Source organism: Perna viridis, chromosome 2 (assembly GCF_037379345.1).
Source record: "Perna viridis isolate PV_CMFRI_1.1 ecotype Kerala chromosome 2, ASM3737934v1, whole genome shotgun sequence".
NCBI classification, from domain to species: domain Eukaryota; kingdom Metazoa; phylum Mollusca; class Bivalvia; order Mytilida; family Mytilidae; genus Perna; species Perna viridis.
Genome location: NC_142446.1, coordinates 30,633,460 through 30,655,082, shown reverse-complemented (window position 1 = coordinate 30,655,082; position 21,623 = coordinate 30,633,460). Strand labels below are relative to the sequence as shown.

The following is a 21,623-nucleotide window of genomic DNA, read 5'->3' as shown; positions in this document are numbered from 1 at the left end:
TCACAACTCATACGTTATGTCAGAACATGACGAAACTATGCAGACTTTTTGTATCGCGCTAGAATTCTGACAAATAGGCTTGTGGAACAGGGTTATGTTGCTACAAGATTGAAGTTATTACTACAGATTTTTATGGTCGTCATCATGATCTCGTTGATCGTTACGTGTATCTGCACTATACTATGAAAACTAATTTGTTCAACGTGAAATAGTTTTGCTTTCCTCTTTCGTCTACCCGGACTTGACATTTATGAGCAACTCTGTGGGTGTTTCTAGAAAAACAGAGGACGCTTACCCTACATGTGCACATGGTCCATGCTCCCAGAGTCTGAGTTGGTCACTACTTTTGATACTTTGTATGTATTATTTTAGTTACTTTATGTTCTTTATTGTGTTTGTTTTCCTTGTCTGGTATAAGTCCCTGGATTACATTCTTTTGATTTCTTCTTGGTTCCCTTGATTACTCTTTCAAAGAATTTATTTTTTAGTTGCGTTTTAGATATGAATAATATTATCCAGGGTCAAAGACCGGACATGAAAAACAGACGCACACAAAGAACATAAAATAAACATAATAATACATACAAAGTGACAAAAGTAAATGAACAACTCTGACTTCACTAAAAACTGGGAGCTTAGACCAGGTGCACAGTAGGGTAAGTGTCCTCTGCTTTCTAGAAACACCCACAGAAAGAAAACAAATAGGATAAGATTCTATTCTATTCAAGTCCATCAAGTGTCAACGAGACTTTAATCACATATTATACTGGATTTCCAATCGTGTGTAAAGTCTAACTGATCTTGCTATCACTCGAACGAAATTAATTATAAAGAATAATGAATAATCCAACGAGAGACAAATGATATCTCTATCTATCTATTAATTCATCCTCACATCACAAGACAAGGCTATATACCTTGAAGGACTGAATACTGTAAGTAGATCATTCCAGTGGCGATTTTAAATGATTCTTTTATAAGTACTTAAGGAAATCATGAATATTATACAGCATATCGAAATTAACAATATATATAAAACTGGTATATTTGTATTTAAGAACCACTGAGTCGATACCGCTGCTGGTGGACCTGTGATCACCGAGGTTATTCACCAACCCAGTAGTCAGACTTTCCTGACCCTGAATTATATCGTATTTTATATGCACTATTTATGAAATCTTGTGGTATTCCAAATTTAAAAATACGTAAAACACTGAGGCTTCACTCCTTGAATTGCGTATGGAAGAACCTCTCGGTGATGGATTTGTCTTTGGTTTTGAGTACTTTTGTATACAACTAATATTTTGATTATGATCTTCCAATATATTTGATTTTAATGTTGCTGATGAAAGGTTACTCCTTGAAACACGTGTACAGCATATCGAAATTAACAAATGTAAAACCGGTTTATTTAGTATTTGAAAAAGTGGAATACGGAAACTCTATATATCTTTCAATATTTCTCTCTATCCATTTCTGACAAAATTAAAATAAAAAAATGGTAATGATCTGTCAACATAAGACTGAAATGAAAAAAAAAAAACTTCACGGTTTCACTTTTTGAAATGTCTGCAAAATAATGTGATCTGAGTTCTGACGCATGTTACATAGATTAACTACTTTCACATACTACAAATTTCGACAGATGGAATCGCATTGGAAAGGTGACATTCCTGGGTTCGTTTGGATTGACTATGCAATATTTGCAGTTACAATAGTGATATCGCTTGGTATAGGTGTATACTATGCCCTAGCTGGTGGTAGACAGAAAACAACTGAAGAATACTTAATAGGGAATCGACAAATGAAGATCCTTCCAGTTGCTTTATCTCTAATGGTATCATTTGAGTCATCAATCATGATGCTTGGATTTCCAGCAGAAGTTTATTCCTATGGTTTAATGTTTTGGCTGACGATCTTTGGATTTATGCTGACTTTGACTATCGGGACTAAAATTGTTGTGCCACTTTTCCATCCTTTAGGAATCAAAAGTGTGTATGAGGTAAAGCTAATAACAATATTTGAAAAGGTACAAATTGATGACTTACCTGACACTACTTTAAACAAAACATGCCGAATTCAAAACTTTCATTTGTCGTTAGAGCCACAAGCATTTATATATATATAAGTGATATGATGCTATTTTTTTCATAGAATATAAAATATGAAAATATGAATAATTTGTCTTTAAAAGAAGTACATTATGATACATTAGAAATATACATAACACTTTTATTCACCGTTTGAACTTTGATTTTGTAGTACTTTCAACTCCGTTACAAAGGGCGAGCTGTACGGTTGCTTGGTTCTTCTATTGGAATGCTGTTTTATGTATGTTAACAATAAACAAAATAGGACAAATTACCTAATTATTTGGTTTGAAGAGAAAGATAAACAAGAAAAAACGTCAGTGACAGACAATACTCTCTCTCTCTCTCTCTCTCTCTCTCTCAAATTGAAATGCAATACTGCCAATTGTAAAAAGGTCATTAAAATATCTTCTTCGTGGAATTGATATAAATGGTGGGTAAAGCCTGAAACGCATTCTTACGGATAAATACCTAGATTGTTCATCTTTCGAAACCCTAATTTTTTGCTTGAAATTTTTCAAAACAATTACAACTTACAAATTAGTGTATCACGAGTGTTCAATTCAATTTTCAGAAGGAAATGAATAAAACGAGTGTAGAAAAGCTGACATTTTTCATCCGGTCGAGGTTGTTGTCTATTTGATATATTCATCAAATCCATTCATAATGGGTCAAATGTATGTTTAATTTCAGGTATTTTATATGGGTATAGTATTATTTGGTCCAGGAACTGCTCTTGAAGCAGGTAAGTATAATTCATACTGATATTTTTGGGCTACATTTGAGCTTATCTTTCAAAGTCGCTTATACGTAAAAGTAGTAGCTTGATTAAATCATGAAGTATTTTTCAGTGTTTATGATTCAAACTGAAGTATTTCTAAGAAGGTTACTATCATTATATAATTAGGTATTTTGTAAAGGACATTCAATGAGACAAATTAGAAGTGTTTTGTAAAACTATTTGCAACTATCTAGACAAACTAATTTAATCCGTAGAAGATATTGGCATTAGCAACTGGTGGGCAAATATCGTTCGCAACTCGCATGGGGACACTTTCATTTCATACAAAACATATAGGATGAAAGGAACAAATTCAACACATTTTGATACATTGTGTATCCTAGTTTCGGGGAATCGATTCATCGCATCTACCCCAAAGAACTTGAAAATAAAGGATACCACAGACACTGTGAAGTCAGCCTCATATCTTGACATACACTTAGAGATCGATGGTAAAGGAAAACTATTGACCTAACTTTACGACAAACGTTATGACATTTCATTCAGATTGTCAACTTTCCTTTCATCTGTGGCAACATCCCTACAGCACCTTATGCCAGAGCTTGCCGAAACTACTCAGACTTTTTGCATCGCGCTAGGAATCTTGCAATTACTTCTAGAACAGAGTTGTGTTGCTACAGGATTGAATTCATTACTACAGAAGTTTTATGGTCGCCATCATGACCTCATGGATTGTTACGGTGTATCCATCTGCACCATGGAAACTGAGTTGTTCATCGTGTCTTAGTTTTCCTTTTCTCTTTCGTCCTCTTTCCCGGACTTGACTTAAAAGAAGAACTCGGCGGGTGTTTCTAGAAAAGTAGAGGACGCTTACCCTACCGGAGCACCTGGTCCATGCTCCCAGTTTTTAGTGGAGTCCGAGTTGATCTTTTGTTTCTGTTAATTTGTATATATTATTTTAGCTAGTTAATGATCTTTGTTGTGTAAGTCTGTTTTCCATGTTTGGTCTTTGTCCCTGGATTGCTTTTTGTTGATTTCCACTAGAACCTTGGTTACTTTTTGACAGAAAAAAGTGCAATTTTTAGCATCACTTATATAAATTAGAATATTCAATGGATTCATAAAAGCAGAAATCTAACATTGAACAAATTTCCCGAATGAGGTGACCGATATGGGTATTGTAAGTTTTTAATTAATGCTTCTTTTTGTAGTTATTAGTTGACAGTTTAATTCTTAATGACACTTGTTTTCTTCCAATCTGAAAACTTCACAAAAGATACTGAGACACTTTATATCGTTCTAAAATTAAAAAGACAATCTAAGCATGTTAAAATGTGAAAGATGGACAATATTAATTTTTCATTTGTTAAAGTTGTAATGAGATTTAGACCAGAAGCTTGATTATAACACTCAATAATGCTTATCAGAATTGAATCAGTATTTTAGAATGGTTTATGCCTTATCAATTTACATGAATACTTTTGTTGAAATCACTTGAAGGCAAACCATACCTAACATTTCTTGTAGACAATTTTCTTAGTTTTACATTGAATGAACATACTTTAGAAGTTTAGTATAAAAAGAAACAGATCTCCGATCTTGATTTCGAGATGGTTGAGCCTTACTAAATGCATTTTTTATTTGGATTCTGCGGGGAATTCTACTAATACTATAAAAAAAACCGGTGGATATCTATTGAATTATAGGGAAAAACATTTAACGGACGTTCTTTCATATTTCAGAAAGAAAATTGGGGTCACCGAACATTTTTTCTTGTAATATTTAAAAAAAAAAAGAAATTCCCATTGCATGTTATAGAACATTTTCCAGCCATCTCCCCTTAAAAGTGGCTTTATACAATTAATGTTTGTTATTTTTAAGTCGCCGACCACGAAGTGGCGGTGACTTATTATTTTTACTGTGTTTCTTCTTCTTCTTCTTCTTCTTCTTCTTCTTCTTCTTCTTCTTCTTCTTCTTATTATTATTATTATTATTATTATTACTATTTTAAGGTACTTTACACTGCCTCGATTAGTAAAATAATGTTCAATTGACGATATTTTTCTCAAAAGACAGACAAGAAAACTGGAGGCGATTTCTACACGTTTCGTGGAAACGTAAATTTTAATTCCATATATTTTTGTTATTTTTTTTTTAATGTACACATGTTTTTACAACATTTTAAACCTTATTAATTCATTGAAAATATATATGCCTTTATGTAAGATGGAAGGAAGACAATAATGCTCCGTATAATAGGTATGAAATATCTTACACTCAACCTTTTTTTCAAGTATCTAATATTTTGTTTAAAATCTGTAAATGAACAACTTTCTTGGATTTCAAACTTTTGGAACAGATTCCGAAATTCGAATATTTCTATCGCTTTTTAAAATAATTAAAGATGTATTAGCTGTCATTTTCGTAAATTTCTGTTTCTGTTGAAATATGCCTTAACTTTGAATTATTTCTACTAAATTGTTCTTTCCGGTATAATTTCATTTGATATCCACAAATAAAATGCATTAAGTACATGAAGTAGGTGTCTACATATTGATTGTCTTGCAAGACAAAACAGATCGACCTAGATAAATTCGTATGTATGTGACTTCTGGTGACCTTAATCCGCGCATGTGATGTAAGGGTCGCTTCTTTAAAAACAAATCTGATTGGAAAGCGAAAGTGGTTATATTCAACGGCAAGGAAGACCGACGGACTCAAGCTGTAAAAGAAAAAAAATCGAATATACCGCAATGATCCTTTTGAAATTTACGTATTGTGATATAATGTGGCACAAATATGGTGGTTATGTCATTAAAAACTAATCAAGAAATAGATGAAAAATGAAATGAAAACAAGACATGTGCTTACCTGTGCATCCGTTATTGTTTTTTTTTACCAAGGTTAAAGTATTTTCATCCCAAGTGAATGTCCTGTCGACAATCTTCGGAAGTAATGCCGAAAAATAATTGTATCAGAGCTAACGATCCTCTCTGATTAAAATTGCATTACTACAAACTTATTTCATTGAATCAGCAAAATTCAGTAGAATCAAAAATGAACAAATTTGGCAGCTAATGCAGCTTTAACAAAGTCATCAATACGTGATAAACATTTGGAATGAAAATTGCACTTTACTTCATCTGTGGTTAAGTATATACATGAACACAAAATTAATTTTAAAAAATTTAAAGACAAAAACACGAAACATAGTTAACAATTGAATTACAACAATGTATATGTCTAAAAGTGATTTTTTTTATTATGACAGTAACAGATATGCCATTTTGGCTATCAGTGACCAGCGTTGCAACCGCATCTGTTATATATACATCCATTGTAAGTTATTTTTATTTGCTTCTTTAGGCACATAAAATGAAATATATGCTAAAATATTTTAAGTTATTTTTGAAGAAAGGTACCAGTCCATATACCATTCAGACAGTGCGTGTGGTAGATGTGATTGATGGTGGTGAAAAAAAAATCACCAAACATACAATGTTTTTCTTTTTGTTTAGCTACATATGCAATCTTTTTTTGCAATGCTAGTCTTTACTGTATTTAGATCTGTATTTTGGAGAAAACCATTATCTCCTACGTAAATCAACCCCCCCAAGGACCTCAAGTGCTAATACCATACACAATCTATATATATTTTTTTTATCTAAAAAAGTGCAACAACCAAATGACGAACTAAGACTTGTTTCTGGTATAAGTATGTGGTCTGTAATTGTTTCTGAATTTGAACTGAAAGTTAATTTGGTGGGTTTTTGTCATGCATGTCTTCTGTATGTTTTATGAAAACTGCTACTATAAATAAACTTCAGTTCGTGTCTTCACATACGACAGAACAACACTTCGTTTTCAGTTACTTTAAAATATTAGTATAAACTTTGCATAATAAATATTTGAAATCTTTATCGTTGAAAATGTTTCACAAGGCAAGGAAATGGAACACAAAACGCAACAAATACACCAGCTTTTTACCTAAATACAAAATAATAGTAAATACTTTCATATAGAGTTAATCAGTCTTTGTTATGACAGTTTTGATGTGTTGTTTTATACATCTGTTGATTATATACTGTTTATATTAATTTCATCCATATACAAATTATACATTACTTAGAAACTTTCTCTGAAAAATAGTCAAACTTGCAATAAAATACTGTAAAGAAATAAAAAATCAAAAGGGATGCAAAAAAGCTATTATGCAAATTATTTTTGCGCAAACATTTATTTTTCATTGTTCTGATAAAGCATGGATTTAAATATTTTAGGGTGGAATAAAAGCTGTGATTTGGACAGATGTATTTCAGAGTTTAATTATGGTCATTGGCATCCTAGCAATTCTTATTAAGGTAAAACTACGTACAAATAACTTCTTCTTCATCCTGTATACCTTTTCTTATCTAAAATATCTTCAGACTTCATTTATCTAGTCTACATAAAATATGTTAGAATAAATATATTTTATCAACAAATATACTTCTCTAAATTCTGCGAATGTGAGATCGATACATTACTGACATTTATTTCGAAAACATTACTATCAATTACACCCATAAATCAAAGTGCTGAGGCACTGAGTCAAGGAAGACCTCATAAATATTCATGTAACCAAATTGCAAGCTAAAAAAAACGATAAAAAAAACTCAGTCATTTTAAAGAGAACCATCTGTTTTAATGAAATGCATATCAATACTGCTTGTTTATTAATGCATTTACGGATCTTCTTTTCTTTTATTGTTTTTGGTATTTCTGGTAGTGTACGTTCACGTCCTCAAATTTCTTCACACTTTACACCTAAACCAGCATTTCTTCAAAAATATGATCTCCACTGTGAATCACTGACTATCAATATTATATGGATTTTCAAAGCAGGAAAAAAAATCCTTACTTTGAAATTTCGAGTTGGAGATGCATGAAGTCGAAATGAATCCTGTGGACTAAGGGATCTAGGTTGACCAAGGACCTAATCCAAAGGGAGAAATGAGCAAAACACTTCTCCTTGTTTATGCTCTCTTTGACAGGGATTTGTAATAGATTAAATGAACAAATATGTCAATATTGTTAGTTTTCAAACAGAATTTACGAAAGCTTGTCTTTATCATTGTTGTCTAGATTAGGCCCTGAGTTGAAAATGTCAAAATTATACACTTTTTTTTACAATAAATAATTACCTTTCTCTAGGAATTTTTAAATTCAAACAAGGATACAAGCTCTTGTTATCAAAACTACTATGCAGTTTAAAAATCTTTAAACTAAAAAAAAACGTTGGTTGTACCATATACATTTTAGCAATTTAAGATACCAATCAAGATGGAAAGTCAAGGATAAAGAGAAGTAGTGAATACCGGAAATATTTTGTCTTTCTTTATAACAAATGCACTTTGAATATAAATCCATCTTTTCTACTTTCCAAATTAAAAAATTTACTAGTGAACCCATACCCCATGAGTACCACTTTTTTATGGTGGATCATTATTGCGCTTAAGCAGAGTGTTTTATACCTGTCTGCCTTCAATAATGTATGTGCATTTCTTACATTTTTTTACAATTGTATTATATTAAAATACACGTACCTCTTAGGACCATCATGAAAAAAAATATTTCTTTAACCTACGAATTAATTCATATAAAACAATTTAAAAAAAATCATGTGGTATTTATATATTTTCTGTAGAATTTCGTACACGAAAAGAGAATTGTTTTTATATGATTGTTTGAAAACATAATTTCATGTATCTTTTAAAGCATAAAAATTATATTTTTACTATACTGGTCTTAAAAATATGTTTCCATATATTTAAAAACATATCAAACCTATGCAGCATTATTTCCTGAAAGATAATTCTGTTCTTCTGTTTTTAATTTGTTTTTGTTAAGAAGTGAATTAACAAAATTTGAAACTGCATTATCTTTTTAAAGCAATGCTGCACACAGAATTTTATAAATATACAATAGAAAATCAACAAAATTTTAATGAATATCATCATGGTGAGAAATTTATATTTCCTTTTAGAAATAATATTTTCTGCCAAAATATGCCTTGAAACGTTCATTTACGGAGGTAAATTCATGCTCACAAAATATAAGATTTAATCGGTTTGTTTAGTATAATTGTCTTTAAATTTACTGAATTTGTCCAGTGTGGTGGAAGCGTTCGTCGACAAACTGTCAGCATTCCAATAGGAACAAAGTGTGCTCCTCTACTGGCTGACCTATTCCCTCACTCTTATAAGACTGACTTTATAGCTAATCTGACCCAAAAGAAGGAACATCGTTAACCTAGAGCCAATAATCCCAGTTTCTGCTATACAAATGACGTATTATCTTTAAACAATCCTCATTTCGCGGAAATGATCTATCGCATCCACCCCAAATAACTTAAGATAAAGGATACTACACACAATGTGAAGTCAGCCTCATATCTTGACCTACACTTAGAGATCGATGGTAATGGAAAACTGCTGACCAAACTATACAACAAACGCGATGACTTTTCATTCCGTATTGTCAACTTTCCTCTTATCTGTGGCAACAATCATTCAGCCCCTGCGTATGGAGTTTTCATATCACAAATCATACATTATACCAGAGCATGCCGTAACTACGCAGACGTTTTGTATCGCCCTAGTCTACTTACAATTAGACTTCTAGAACAGGGTTATGTTGCTACAAGATTAAATTCATCCCTACAGAAGTTTAATGGTCGTCATCATGAACTCGTTGATCGTTATGGTGTATCCATCAGCACTCTGAAAACTGATTCGTTCAACGTGTCATAGTTATCCTCTCCTCTTTCGTCTACCCTGGACCTGATTTTAATGAGCAACTCGGCGGGTGTTTCAAGAAAACTAGAGGACGCATACCCTACCGGTGCACCTGGTCCATGTTACATTTTTAATCGAGTCCGAGTTGCTCATTTACTTTTGATACTTTGTATGTATATGGTTATTTTGTCTTCTTTGTTGTGCATGTCTGTTTTCCATGTATGGTCTTTGTCCCTGGATTACATTCTTTTGATTTCCGCTGGAATATAGATTTTCCTGATCACCTTCTACAAAAACATTTATGTTTAATTAATTCAAAGTGTCTCGTCACTTTATTCATAGTGGCTCTTATTTTTTTAAATGTAGATATACATTTTCATAATAAGTATAGAGCTGAGACTTTGATAAAGAACTGCCCGTTTGTCTGTCTGTCTGTAATTTTGGGTTCTCTTTCATTCATACGATTCAAGGGAACTATTGAAGCTGGTGGTGCTAAAAGTGTGATTCTGATTAATTCTGGAAACAAAAGATTTGACATTTTCAAGTAAGTACAATTTCGTCGTTTAAGTACTTTTTATTTTTTTATTACATTGTTAACATATATGAATATATATATATATAATCGTCTAAATAGATGTCATCAATCACTCTTACGGGGTGATGAATCGTTAAAAACGATGCGGAACATAACAAAAAATTAAATAAACGTCTAAATATGTTCAACATCACCAAATGATGGTAAAATTTACATTGAAGATTTCGAATAACTGACATCCTTCTACAGCATAAAACTAACAAAGTTCAAGATTAAAACATTGATTCTAAAGCTGAATCACGCTGTGGGTTTTTGTACCGTTATGAAAGGTACACAAAAGTAAATGATAAGAATATCTGATTGATAACGAGAATTGAATTAATTCATCGCGGAAAACAATTTTGCAAAGTCAAATTATAGCAGAACAGCGTATTTATGTGTAGCATACAGTGCTGTACCGGCGGTAGAGCAGGACCTAACAATGGAATATTCTTTCTCGATATATATATTAGTTGAAGTTATTATAATAATATTATATTATATGTTTTACAGCGGTAGATTTACATTCTTACTAACGCCTTTTTACAAAAGCTAACAGGCATTGGAATGAAAATATAGGGGTTTAAGGTAAAAAATTAAAGAAACATAAAAAAATGTTGTAATGAAGAAGGTTTATACTGAATAAAAATAAAATTACATTTATATCAGAGACAACTAATAATTTACTGACCAATTTAAATTTTCAATGCCCATATATTTCATATACTTTCATACGCGCTAACAATAGCTTCACAATGCTTTGTTTGTAGCTTCGATCCAGATCCGACCATAAGACATACGTTTTGGACATGTGTCATTGGTTCAGGACTGAGACGATTAACAATGACATTTAACCAATCAACAGTACAAAGAATCAGTTCAATGAGAACCAAGAAAGATGCTACGAAGTAAGGGAAGCCGGATTTTATTTTATAAGGAGTAAACATTTTACCTATATATTCATTACATACTTATCATACGTGTCTATGGTATCAAACAGGGATGAAGGTGCCTTTTCACCTCATTTATCAAAATTTCCAGTATCAAAAAAATGTCATTATGCATAAAATACCGGGGCTTCATTCCTTGAATTGCACATGGTAGAACCTCTCGGTGATGGATTTGGCTTCCTATTTCAATAGTTTTGGTTTTGAGTTCTTCTTGTGAACATCTTGGGATTTATATCTTCCTACATATTTGATTATAATGCTGCTGATGAGAGGTTACTTCTTAAACAAGTGTACAGCATAACGACATTTACAATATATATTGTTGGTTTTTTTTCTTTTTTTTTTTTTGTATTTTATGAAGAAAAAGTTTGATACACTTTCATTTATTTGATATGTTAGCCTTAAAAAAATCATATTTTGTTGTAGAGTGATGCTATTTAGTGGACCAGCATTCTTTATCACATTGTCATTGGCAGCTATGGAAGGCGTGGTAGCATATGCTTACTATTTTACCAAAGGATGTGATCCACTTACGTCAGGAAAAATTAAGAATGCAAACCAAGTTAGTATAAAATCTTTGAAAATGTTTTGTTAACCAACTTACGACAAGAACAGAAATAATAAAAAAAAGTATGACTTTAGTTTGTATCGTAAGATTCAAATTAACATGTCATTGGCATGTTTGAATGAAGGCAGCAATGTGAGATAGAATATGATAAAATTGACGATAACAATAAATGTTTTAGTTCAAGATTTTCAAAAGATCGTTTGCCACCTTTTAAAAATTTTTAAACATTGTTTATATAGTAGTCCGTGGTATTTGTGTTTTTAAGCTCTTTTATATTAAGACTGGTTCGAGAAATATGTATTATTTTTTTTGCAGATAATTCCCTTTATGGTACAGGATATGTTTCGCAATCTACCTGGAATGCCAGGTCTTTTCATGGCTTCCTTATTCAGCGCATCTTTAAGGTATTACCTCACTTCACTGTTTTACTTGGCTGAAGTGTAGTGTGAATAAATTATTATCGCCGTTTTTTTATAAGACGACTTGCATTGGTAACAGTGTAACAGTAAACTAAACAAAATAAATTAGAAACAAACCTAACCTATATCAAACGAACAAGTGAAAAAGAAGTAAAATGTAAAAAAAAAATCAGATATAAACATTTGGCATTTCAGGTAATGTAATGTTTGCGTTCATTTACAGTTATGTTCATACGGTCATACAGAGTATACAAATGAAAGAATAGTAAACATTCTGACGTCACAATTGCTGGATTAGAGTGACGTAAAATAAATAAAGAAATTACTTTGAATTAAAATTCTATTTGATTTGTAGTACAATGTCTTCTGGACTGAATAGTTTATCTGCCATGACAACTGAAGACTACATAAAGCCATATTATGAATTGTCTGAAGCTAAATTAACGATGGTTGCCAAACTTGTAGGTAAGTTAACGCAAATTTATAGAGGACGAAGTCCTCATACTGGTACATGTAATCAATACAAATTTCATCTTTGACCTTGAAGTATTTAAAACTGAATTCTGTCTGACGGGAAGTTAATCTAAAGACCACTTGTTGCGTATATTTGACAAAATGCTTTGTAAGGTTATTAAAGAAAAAATAATGTGTTTGTTTGTTTGTTGGGGTTTAACGTCCGAGCAGCAATATTTCAGCTTTATTCAGATGATGAACATAAAATTGATGATAAAATGAACATGAAATGATGATGAAATGAAAAAGGGATGGGACACAAGGATAATGATCGACATATTTTCTTTGCCACTGGAAATAGGGAGAAATGGGTAGGGTCGGGCAATTTAGCCTCCTGTGGCAGAGCCCTATGGTTCCTACTCCGGGAGAATACCACAGTAGGGTTCTTTAACGTGCGAGGAACGTGGCATCTTTCTCAACACGGTGCACCACTATGGTTTGCGGTCAGGTTTTCCGTATTATAGCCTTACAACCCCAGTATGTAACACGCCAGGGGTACCCCATTCCACCACCTGGGGCACACATCCCAGTTGCTCTGTGGGCAGAGCGCCCTATCCCCTGGCTAGGGTTCTGAGCACTATTTAGTTGCCTTTTACGCTGCTGCAAGCCTATTCTTTTAACACCCGGACCTGCATGGGGCAAAAATAATGTGAAACAGCAAAGACATAATTATTCTTTAAAATGCCAATACATTCAATTTTCTTTTCATACAAGTCACACCCGCAACTTATCACGGCCAAAACAATACGAGAGAATATATTAGGTGACCAATAGTTAATTTAAGCGGTATAATTATTATATAAAAATCAATTGATGTACAAAAGACTAAGAAGATTATCTATAATATCCAATCAAGTTAAGTTTAATTTTATATCACAATAGAATATTTTGTAGTTCCAGTATATGGTGTGTTGGCTGTAGGGGTTTCTTTTATGATTGCAACAATCCATGGACCCATGTCACAGGTAAGTATTCCTGAAGTACATATCTAGTACAGTTGTTTATACGATCATAGTTATCAGCACAAAACCTTATCATACAAAGTGCCCATTTAGTTGTATTTATTAACAATGACACAATGCATGGAACGTTGTGTTTATAAGTACATGCACAACTTTTTGTTAGACAATGCTGTCATTACACCGTACCAGTCTGGCTTTACTCGTGGCTTTACTCGTGGCGACTCGACGGTAAATCAATTGGTAAATATCTCAAATGAAATTGCAGGGCACGTGACTGCGGAAAGGAGTTCAGGGTTGTTTTCTGTTATATCAGTGAAGCTTTTGATCGTGTTTGGCCCAAAGGACTTATCTTTAAAATTTAAAAATATGGCTTTTAGGGGGACTTTTAAAATGGACAGAGAATTACTTGTCTGGCAGATGCCAACGTGTTGTATTAAACGGGTCTAATTCAGACTGGGTGGATATAAACGCGGGTGTTCCACAAGGTTCTATTTTAGGACCCTTGCTCTTTATTTTATTTATAAATGACATCGTCGAGGAAATTCAAGCCGAAGTGAGGCTTTTTGCAGATGACACTAGTATTTTTCTTATTGTTGTTAATCCAGTATTGTCGACCGAAACGCTAAACTCTGATCTAGATGCTGTCCATAATTGGGCCCAAAACTGGTTGGTAATGTTCAATCCCGAACAAAACAAGGCTATGACGATTTCGCGTAAAGTAAACAAACCCATCCATCCAGTACTCCAGATGAACACCGTACCTATACTAGAAGGTGTCAATCATAAACATCTCGGCATCACTATATCAAATAACGGGTCGTATCATCATCACATACATTCGATCGTCGACAAGGCATATCGCCGTTTAAATATCCTTAGAAAATACATATTTTTGCTTGACAGGTTCTCACTAGAAACCATTTATATGTTCTACATACGACCGATACTCGAATACGGAGATGTCATTTGGGATAATAGCAACATAGGACTTATAAATAAAATCGAATCGGTTCAACTGGAGGCAGCTAGAATCGTGACGGGTGGCACAAAACTGACTAAGAAGAGACTGGTTGGGAACGCTTAGCCACTAGACGTGAAGGGCATAAATTAGTTCTGTTCCATAAAATGGTGAATGGTATCGCACCATTATATTTACAGGATATGGTTCCTAATCTTGTCGGCAACCGTCACAATCATAATACTCGTCAGCCTCATCTCATATCCGAACCTCGAGTAAGAACTCAGTTCTTCTCCGATTATTTTTTACCTTCTACTACCAAATCGTGGAATAATCTTCCTTCTGATATCCGTAACATCGAGTCTCCTTATGTTTAAAAAAAAAAAAAAAAAAAAAAAAAAAACGTGTCATGAAGAACGCGAAGAAATGTCCGACATATTTTTACGCCGGTTGCTGCAAAGGACAGGTTCTACATGCCGGTCTACGTATGAATTGCTTCTCGCTCCGTGAACACCTATTCGTTCGCAACCTGGTCGATTCACCTAATTGCGCATGTAGAAATGTTCTGCTTCCCATTATTTACTCAGATTCAATCGTTATATTCAGCTTAGACACGACACGTTTTCGTCTCTTCCCTTCCAGATTACTTTCGACGAACACACTCTACTATTCGGCTATTATTCTTACAAGTCCACAAGTATATCATTGACAGCAAACGGTTAACTTCACACATTGTTTAAAAAATATTTAATATTATTTATATGATTAATATTGAATTCAATTTCCATATTAACTTTTTGTTTGTCTCCCTATTTTTTTTCTTTTTCTACATATTTTGTTCATTTCATATTGTTAAATTTTATTCTCTGTATTCCATACTACCTCAACACAATCCATTAGCTTCCAGCAATTCAGTTTAGTAAATTCGTACACAGAGCATCAAACTATATTATAAAATATTATAATTGTCATACTTTATAAGGAGATGGATTAATATAAGCTTTGTTTGTTTCCTGATCCAGTGTGTTTTATTGTACTGTGTAAAAAATTCAAACAGAAAGAAATGTATTTGACTGAATAAATATGTTTAAACTAACAGTGACAGTTAATCCAACCCACAAAATTCAATACAGTTACGAGAGACAAAATTTAAAACCTATATAAATCTTTACCTAACAATCTAAGACATATACTAGCATGGAAACAAATTGAACTCGATCATATTATATGTTAAAAAAAGTTGTATTTTTTGTGTGGAAACTAATTATAATGGTACAAACGTGTCTAATTGTGAACATATTTCCCTTTTATGTTGTATTAATCACCACGTTTCAAGGAATCAACATAGTGTTTTAATTCTCTTTTCACAATTTACTATTTTTTACTGAACATTTGTTTCAAATCATATATCAACCATTTTCTTCCAAAATCTTTAAATGTATTATGCAGTCTAAATTTTTTGTTTCAAAGAAAAACATATAATAAAGTACACATCACACTATTATCTTAACACAGGTTTCCGCAAGTATTCTATCTGCGTTCGGCGGACCAATTTGTGGGTTATTTTTGTACTCTGTATTCTTTCCCTGGGCTACAAAAAAGGTAGGTGAATTCTGGGATAAATATTCATTACATATTTTGAACTTGCACCATTTCGGTACAATGCAGTCGTCACTTAATATAGTAAAAGTAATACTGGTGTGTTCGACTGCTCAGACGTGATATGTGTAGTTATTCATACACTTAACACTATGTAAGATTTTTTCCCCCTAAAATTCTGATTTTATCAATGCAGTAACGTCGAATTTTATTGGAAAACGTCTAGGTTATGTATTGATTCCACGTCCTTCTCACAAACATTTTACTCATAGGTAGACGAGATAGACGGGGTTGAAAAAAAATTTTTAACTTCATTTTTCAAACAAATGTATATTCCAAAGTTGTTGTATTATTGAATTAAAGGAGTCTCCAAATTTTCATTTAACTTCTTATTTTACATTCAGAAAACTGCAAAACCATTAAAAAGGAAAAAAGTCAGTGTGATTTGGTCAAGAATTCAACAATTACCTCTCACAGTTGAGGCAATCATGCTAACATAAGACAACTTAGGCGTCAAAATAAAGTCAAATCAGCTGTAAATTATTTATGTTTTCAGGGAGCACTTTTAGGCACAACAGCATCTGTGGTTTTATCATTTTGGTTGTCTGCTGGGAAAAGTTTCTCCAAATCTTTAGTTAGGCCTCAATTTGCCCCCATGCCACCGACGTACAATTGTTTCGATAACGTGACATCACTCACCAATTTAACCACTACCTTGGTAGATGCACGAAATGTAACAGAAGCTATTACTGAAGAAGAAATGTAAGTACTGGTATTAATTTTAATTATTTCCACTAAAACATCAAAAGTCACTAGTGAACTGCATTCAAACCCTAAACTACATTTCATTAACTTGCTTTCCTTTTTGCTTATTGTCTTAAATAACAGAACGAAATAAAAGGTAACTTTATCGCTTTTCTTTTGCAGTCATGGAGTTGATAGATATTATAGTATATCTTACCAATACGTCGGAGTTATAGGCATCATGTACACTGTTGTACTGGGTATAATTGTTAGCCTTATAGAAGGTAAGTTAACCACGGAATAAAGGGTAATTTCCCGTAACTGAATATCTTGGATAAGTGAATGTCCTTGTTTGATAGTTTGTTTGCTCGATTTCTTTTGTGTTTTTTTTATTTCCGTTTTCAAATCGAATACACAAAAAGTAAAAAAAGTCTGTGAGCACTGAACTGAAAGTGACTAACTTCACTAATATTGACAATTGCAAAGTAGTTCAGTAATATTAAGAATTAAGCCTTGAAGGATATACGAATTTGAATAAATTTCACATGAATCCATTTATAAGAGTAATAAAGGGAACCAAGATTCTAGCGGAAATCAAAATAATATAATCCAGGAATAAAGACCAGACATGGAAAACAGACAAACAAAACAAGGAACATAAAGTAACTAAAATAATACACACAAAGAAACAAAAGTAAATGAGTAAGTCGAACTCCACTAAAAACTGGGAACATGGGCATGGACCATGTGCACCGGTAAAGTAAGCTTTCTCTGCTTTTCTAGAAACACCCACCGACTTGCACATAAAAAGTCAAGTCCGGAGTAGTTGAACAAATCAGTTTTCATGGCGCAGATGGATACACCGAAACGAGAGTTCATGATGACGACCATAAAACTTCTATAGTGATGACTTCATTCTTGTACCATCATAACCCTGTTCCAGAAGCCTAATTGTAAGAAGTCTATCGCGATTCAAAAAGTCTGCATAGTAAGGAAAGCTCTGTCATAACGTATGAGCTGTGATATGAAAACTCCATACGCAGGTGCTGAAGGGATGTTGCCACAGATGAAAGGAAAGCAGACAATTCTGAAAAAATGTTATCAATTTTATCGTAAAGTTTGGTCAATTGGTTTTCATTACCATCGATCTCTTAGTGTATGTCAAGATATAAATAAATGAGTAAGCCGAATGTTGAGTAGAATAGTTGTCAGTGAAAGAAAAAAAAATTTAAAATCAATTGGCGAAGACCAAACCATGTTGACAAAATTTAAATACACCAAACAATGGGCAGAAATCGAAAGAAAGTCCATCAAAATATTTAAGTATTTGGGTTAAAAGACCCTAGTTAAAACTCGGTGTTCCAGTATGATGCAACTGTAAATATTTAAAGTTTAAAACAGGTTTGCCAAAATCTTCTGACGTAGATGTAAGATATGTGTTACCTTTTTTCGACATGTTCTTCCCATTTTTGCCAAAGAACATAAGAAAGCAGTTATACCTTGGCGTTCCGTTCGCGAAAGTGAGTATTTCAATAAATCAAAGATAAGTATTTAATCAGGTGCATAAAAAGTATTGAAAACATTTGGTAAAGGTTAAATATTTTGACAAAACAATTTGAAGGATAAATATTGTTATTTGGATACGCAGTAATTAAACCTAAAGTATCGATTTTCTTATCTGTCAAACATAAACAACCAGATACAAACTAAAGCCATCTAAAAGATAAATCAATGTTTGTTGAAATTAGTGCACACACGAACGCACACGGCCTGTACAAGACGTTTCCATATTTAATCGTATTTGATTTTTTAATCTTCTACGGATAAAATAAAACCCAACGAAGAAAAAGAAAGAAACAAATCTATTTTCCGCTGTTATCTTCGTGGAGTTTACTACAAAGAAAACAAAACAAAATACTTTCATATATAAGAAATGTTATAGGCATTATAGATGTTTGTACGCTTTAAATTTTCATTTTCATTCCTGCTGCTTTACATTCTTGTAATTTTTAGAGAAAGGATCTTTTAAATGTGAGAAACAAGGGAACACGAGATTATGAAAGCGCTATACCCAAGCCAGAAAGTAATGAAGAAAATACGAAACTCTTCCATGATGAAGGAGAGGAATCAACAGCCTCCTGCAATAAAAACAATTGTGCAGACCCGCAGAACATTTTTTAAACAAATCTTTGATACACTAATGAACAATTATTGCTCTATGTATTATGAATTATTTTATGTTATGACCTTTTGTCGTAGAATAAAACTGATATGACGAAGGATGAAATGTACATGATTCCAGAAATCTGTAACACATTTTACACTTTGTAATTCGTCTTTACTTAAAAATTATTATTGAAGGAGTAATCAAGGGAACCAAGGTTATGACGGTAATCAAAAGAATGTAATCCAGGGACAAAGACCAGACATGGAAAACAGACATACACAATAAAGAGCATAAAGTAACTAAAATCATACATACAAAGTAATAAAAGTAAATGAGTAACTCGGACTCCACTAAAAACTGGGAGCATGGACCAGGTGCACCGGTAGGGTAAGCGTCCTCTGCTTTTCTAGAAACACCCGCCGAGTTGCTCATAAAAAGTCGTCCGGGGTAGACAAACGAGAAAAGGAAAACTTTGACCCGTTGAATAAATCAGTTTTCATGGTACAGATGGATACATCATAACGATCCACGAGTTCATGATTACGACCATAAAACTTCTGTAGTGATGACTTCAATCTTGCAGCAACATAACCCTCTTCCAGAAGCCTATTTGTTAGAGTTCTAGCGCGATACACAAAGACTGCGTAGTTTCGGCAAGCTCTGGCATAAAGTATGAGTTGTGATATGAAAACTCCATATGCAGGAGCCGAATGGACATTTCCACAGATGAAAGGAAAGTTGACAACCCTGAATGAAAAGTCATCAAGTTTGTCGTTAAGTTTGGTCAACAGTTTTCCTCTACCATCGATCTTTTGGGTAGATGCGATGTATCAAATCCCCGAAATTAGGATTGTTTAAAGATAATACGTCATCTATATAGCGGAAACTGAGATTGAAGGATCTAGCCAAACGATATTCTTTCTTTCTGATCAGATCAGCGATAAAGTCAGCCTCATACCGAACTTGATTTAGAGATAATTGAGCTTCAATAAAGGCATTTTAAAAAGTTTATATGGATTATGTAGTGTATTTCAACTTTTTCGCAAACTGTTAAAAATTCTTATAAATTGATATAAAGAACTGGCATTCTTTTTGTATTCTAATAATTAAATTGGGGGTCACTAAACTTTTTACTTGTTATATTAAAAGAAAAGAAATCATAAGATTTCTATAGAACATTTCCTACCAATAATCTCCCCTTTGAAAAACTATCCCAGCAATATATCCCCTTGAAGTAGGCTTTGTTTTAAAATAATTTTTGTAAAGTCATTGGTATCAAGGTATTGAAATAAGACCAGGCACAACAGTCCTAGCTATTTCAGCGCATTTTAAAACCTTTTGGAATTTAGTCACAAAATATTCTGCTCCTGATAATATAAACACACTGATAGCTATGGCAAGCCAAAGTGGACAAAAATCAATATTTTGTAATATTAGAAAATAATTTTTTAATATTTCAAAATCTTTCTTTAATATTAGAAATTCATTTTGTAATATCAAAAATTCATTTTCTAATATTACAAATTCCTGATTTAGTAATATTACAAAATATCACACATTAAGTAGTATTACAAAAATGATTTAGTATTACAAAAATGATTTTGTAATATAAGAAACTGAATTTGTAATATTAGAAAATGAATTTTTAATATTACAAAATGAATTTCTAATATTAAAAAATCAGTCACATTTTCCAATATTTTAAAATGATTTTCTAATATTGAAAAATAGGTTGTTAATATTAGAAATTTATTTTCAAATATCAAAACATAGATTTGTTACGCTTTTCTAATATTACAAAATAAAGCTATTTCTTAATATTGGAAAATGAATTTCTTATATTAGAAAATGCATTTCTAATATTATAAAATGATTTTCTTATGTAAAAAAGCATTTTCTAATATTAAAAAAGATTTTTTAATATTACAAATTTTTCTCTATGTGGAAGAAAAACTCTCTTTTTAAGGAGGATAACTTTGAATAGTGAAATAGATATCGTTGAATCTAGATTTAAATGCAGGTGCCAAAATTGCTTTGCGTGTAACATTTAGACATTAGAAAATATCAAGCACACTCAGCCAAACGTGAACTGGAAGTGAATATCGTGCCGAGCTTTCATGTCCGTTTTGAGGTCGAAGGACTTACGAATGTGCCATTTTATCCAAAATATATATTTGTTTACAATACCCTTCAGAGATGGCTACTGAATTAGACAGATGACAAAGTATAAATTAATAAACAGGCACCTTTTATGAGAATTCCTTGGCGTGTTAAAAATTTGATAGCCCTTATAAGAAGAGCTTTTAAAATGTTATAATGTATCCTGGAGTTGTAGTTAACTTTCCAAAAGCGCGAACCTCGATGAAAGCACCCTCTGAACTTAGGGTCATTGTCTTCTCAACTGTTTTACTTTTTTACGACTTGATGATTGCCTTGTTAAAAGGCCTACTGGGAGAATTTACATATTACAGGTAGTTTATGTAGTAAGTTCGAAACACTTTTGTGCATCTTAAATTTTGTAGATGTTTGATGAATTCAAGATATATTCTCTAGAAATAAAC

General features: G+C 32.6%; 1 protein-coding gene across 1 annotated transcript; it reads left to right on the top strand.

The window, feature by feature from the left end:
• The first annotated feature begins 1,536 nt into the window (after positions 1-1,536).
• LOC148624603 (sodium-coupled monocarboxylate transporter 1-like) lies at positions 1,537-19,182 on the top strand. The gene is made up of 16 exons (XM_088567332.1): positions 1,537-2,002; positions 2,263-2,331; positions 2,784-2,835; positions 6,104-6,171; positions 7,113-7,193; positions 10,079-10,152; positions 10,953-11,090; positions 11,559-11,694; positions 12,016-12,104; positions 12,475-12,584; positions 13,527-13,597; positions 16,068-16,154; positions 16,708-16,913; positions 17,079-17,179; positions 18,297-18,415; positions 18,909-19,182. Exons 1-16 carry the CDS (start codon positions 1,601-1,603, stop codon positions 19,074-19,076), a joined length of 1,971 nt encoding a protein of 656 aa, XP_088423458.1. The 5' UTR covers positions 1,537-1,600; the 3' UTR covers positions 19,077-19,182.
• The last annotated feature ends 2,441 nt before the right edge of the window (positions 19,183-21,623 follow it).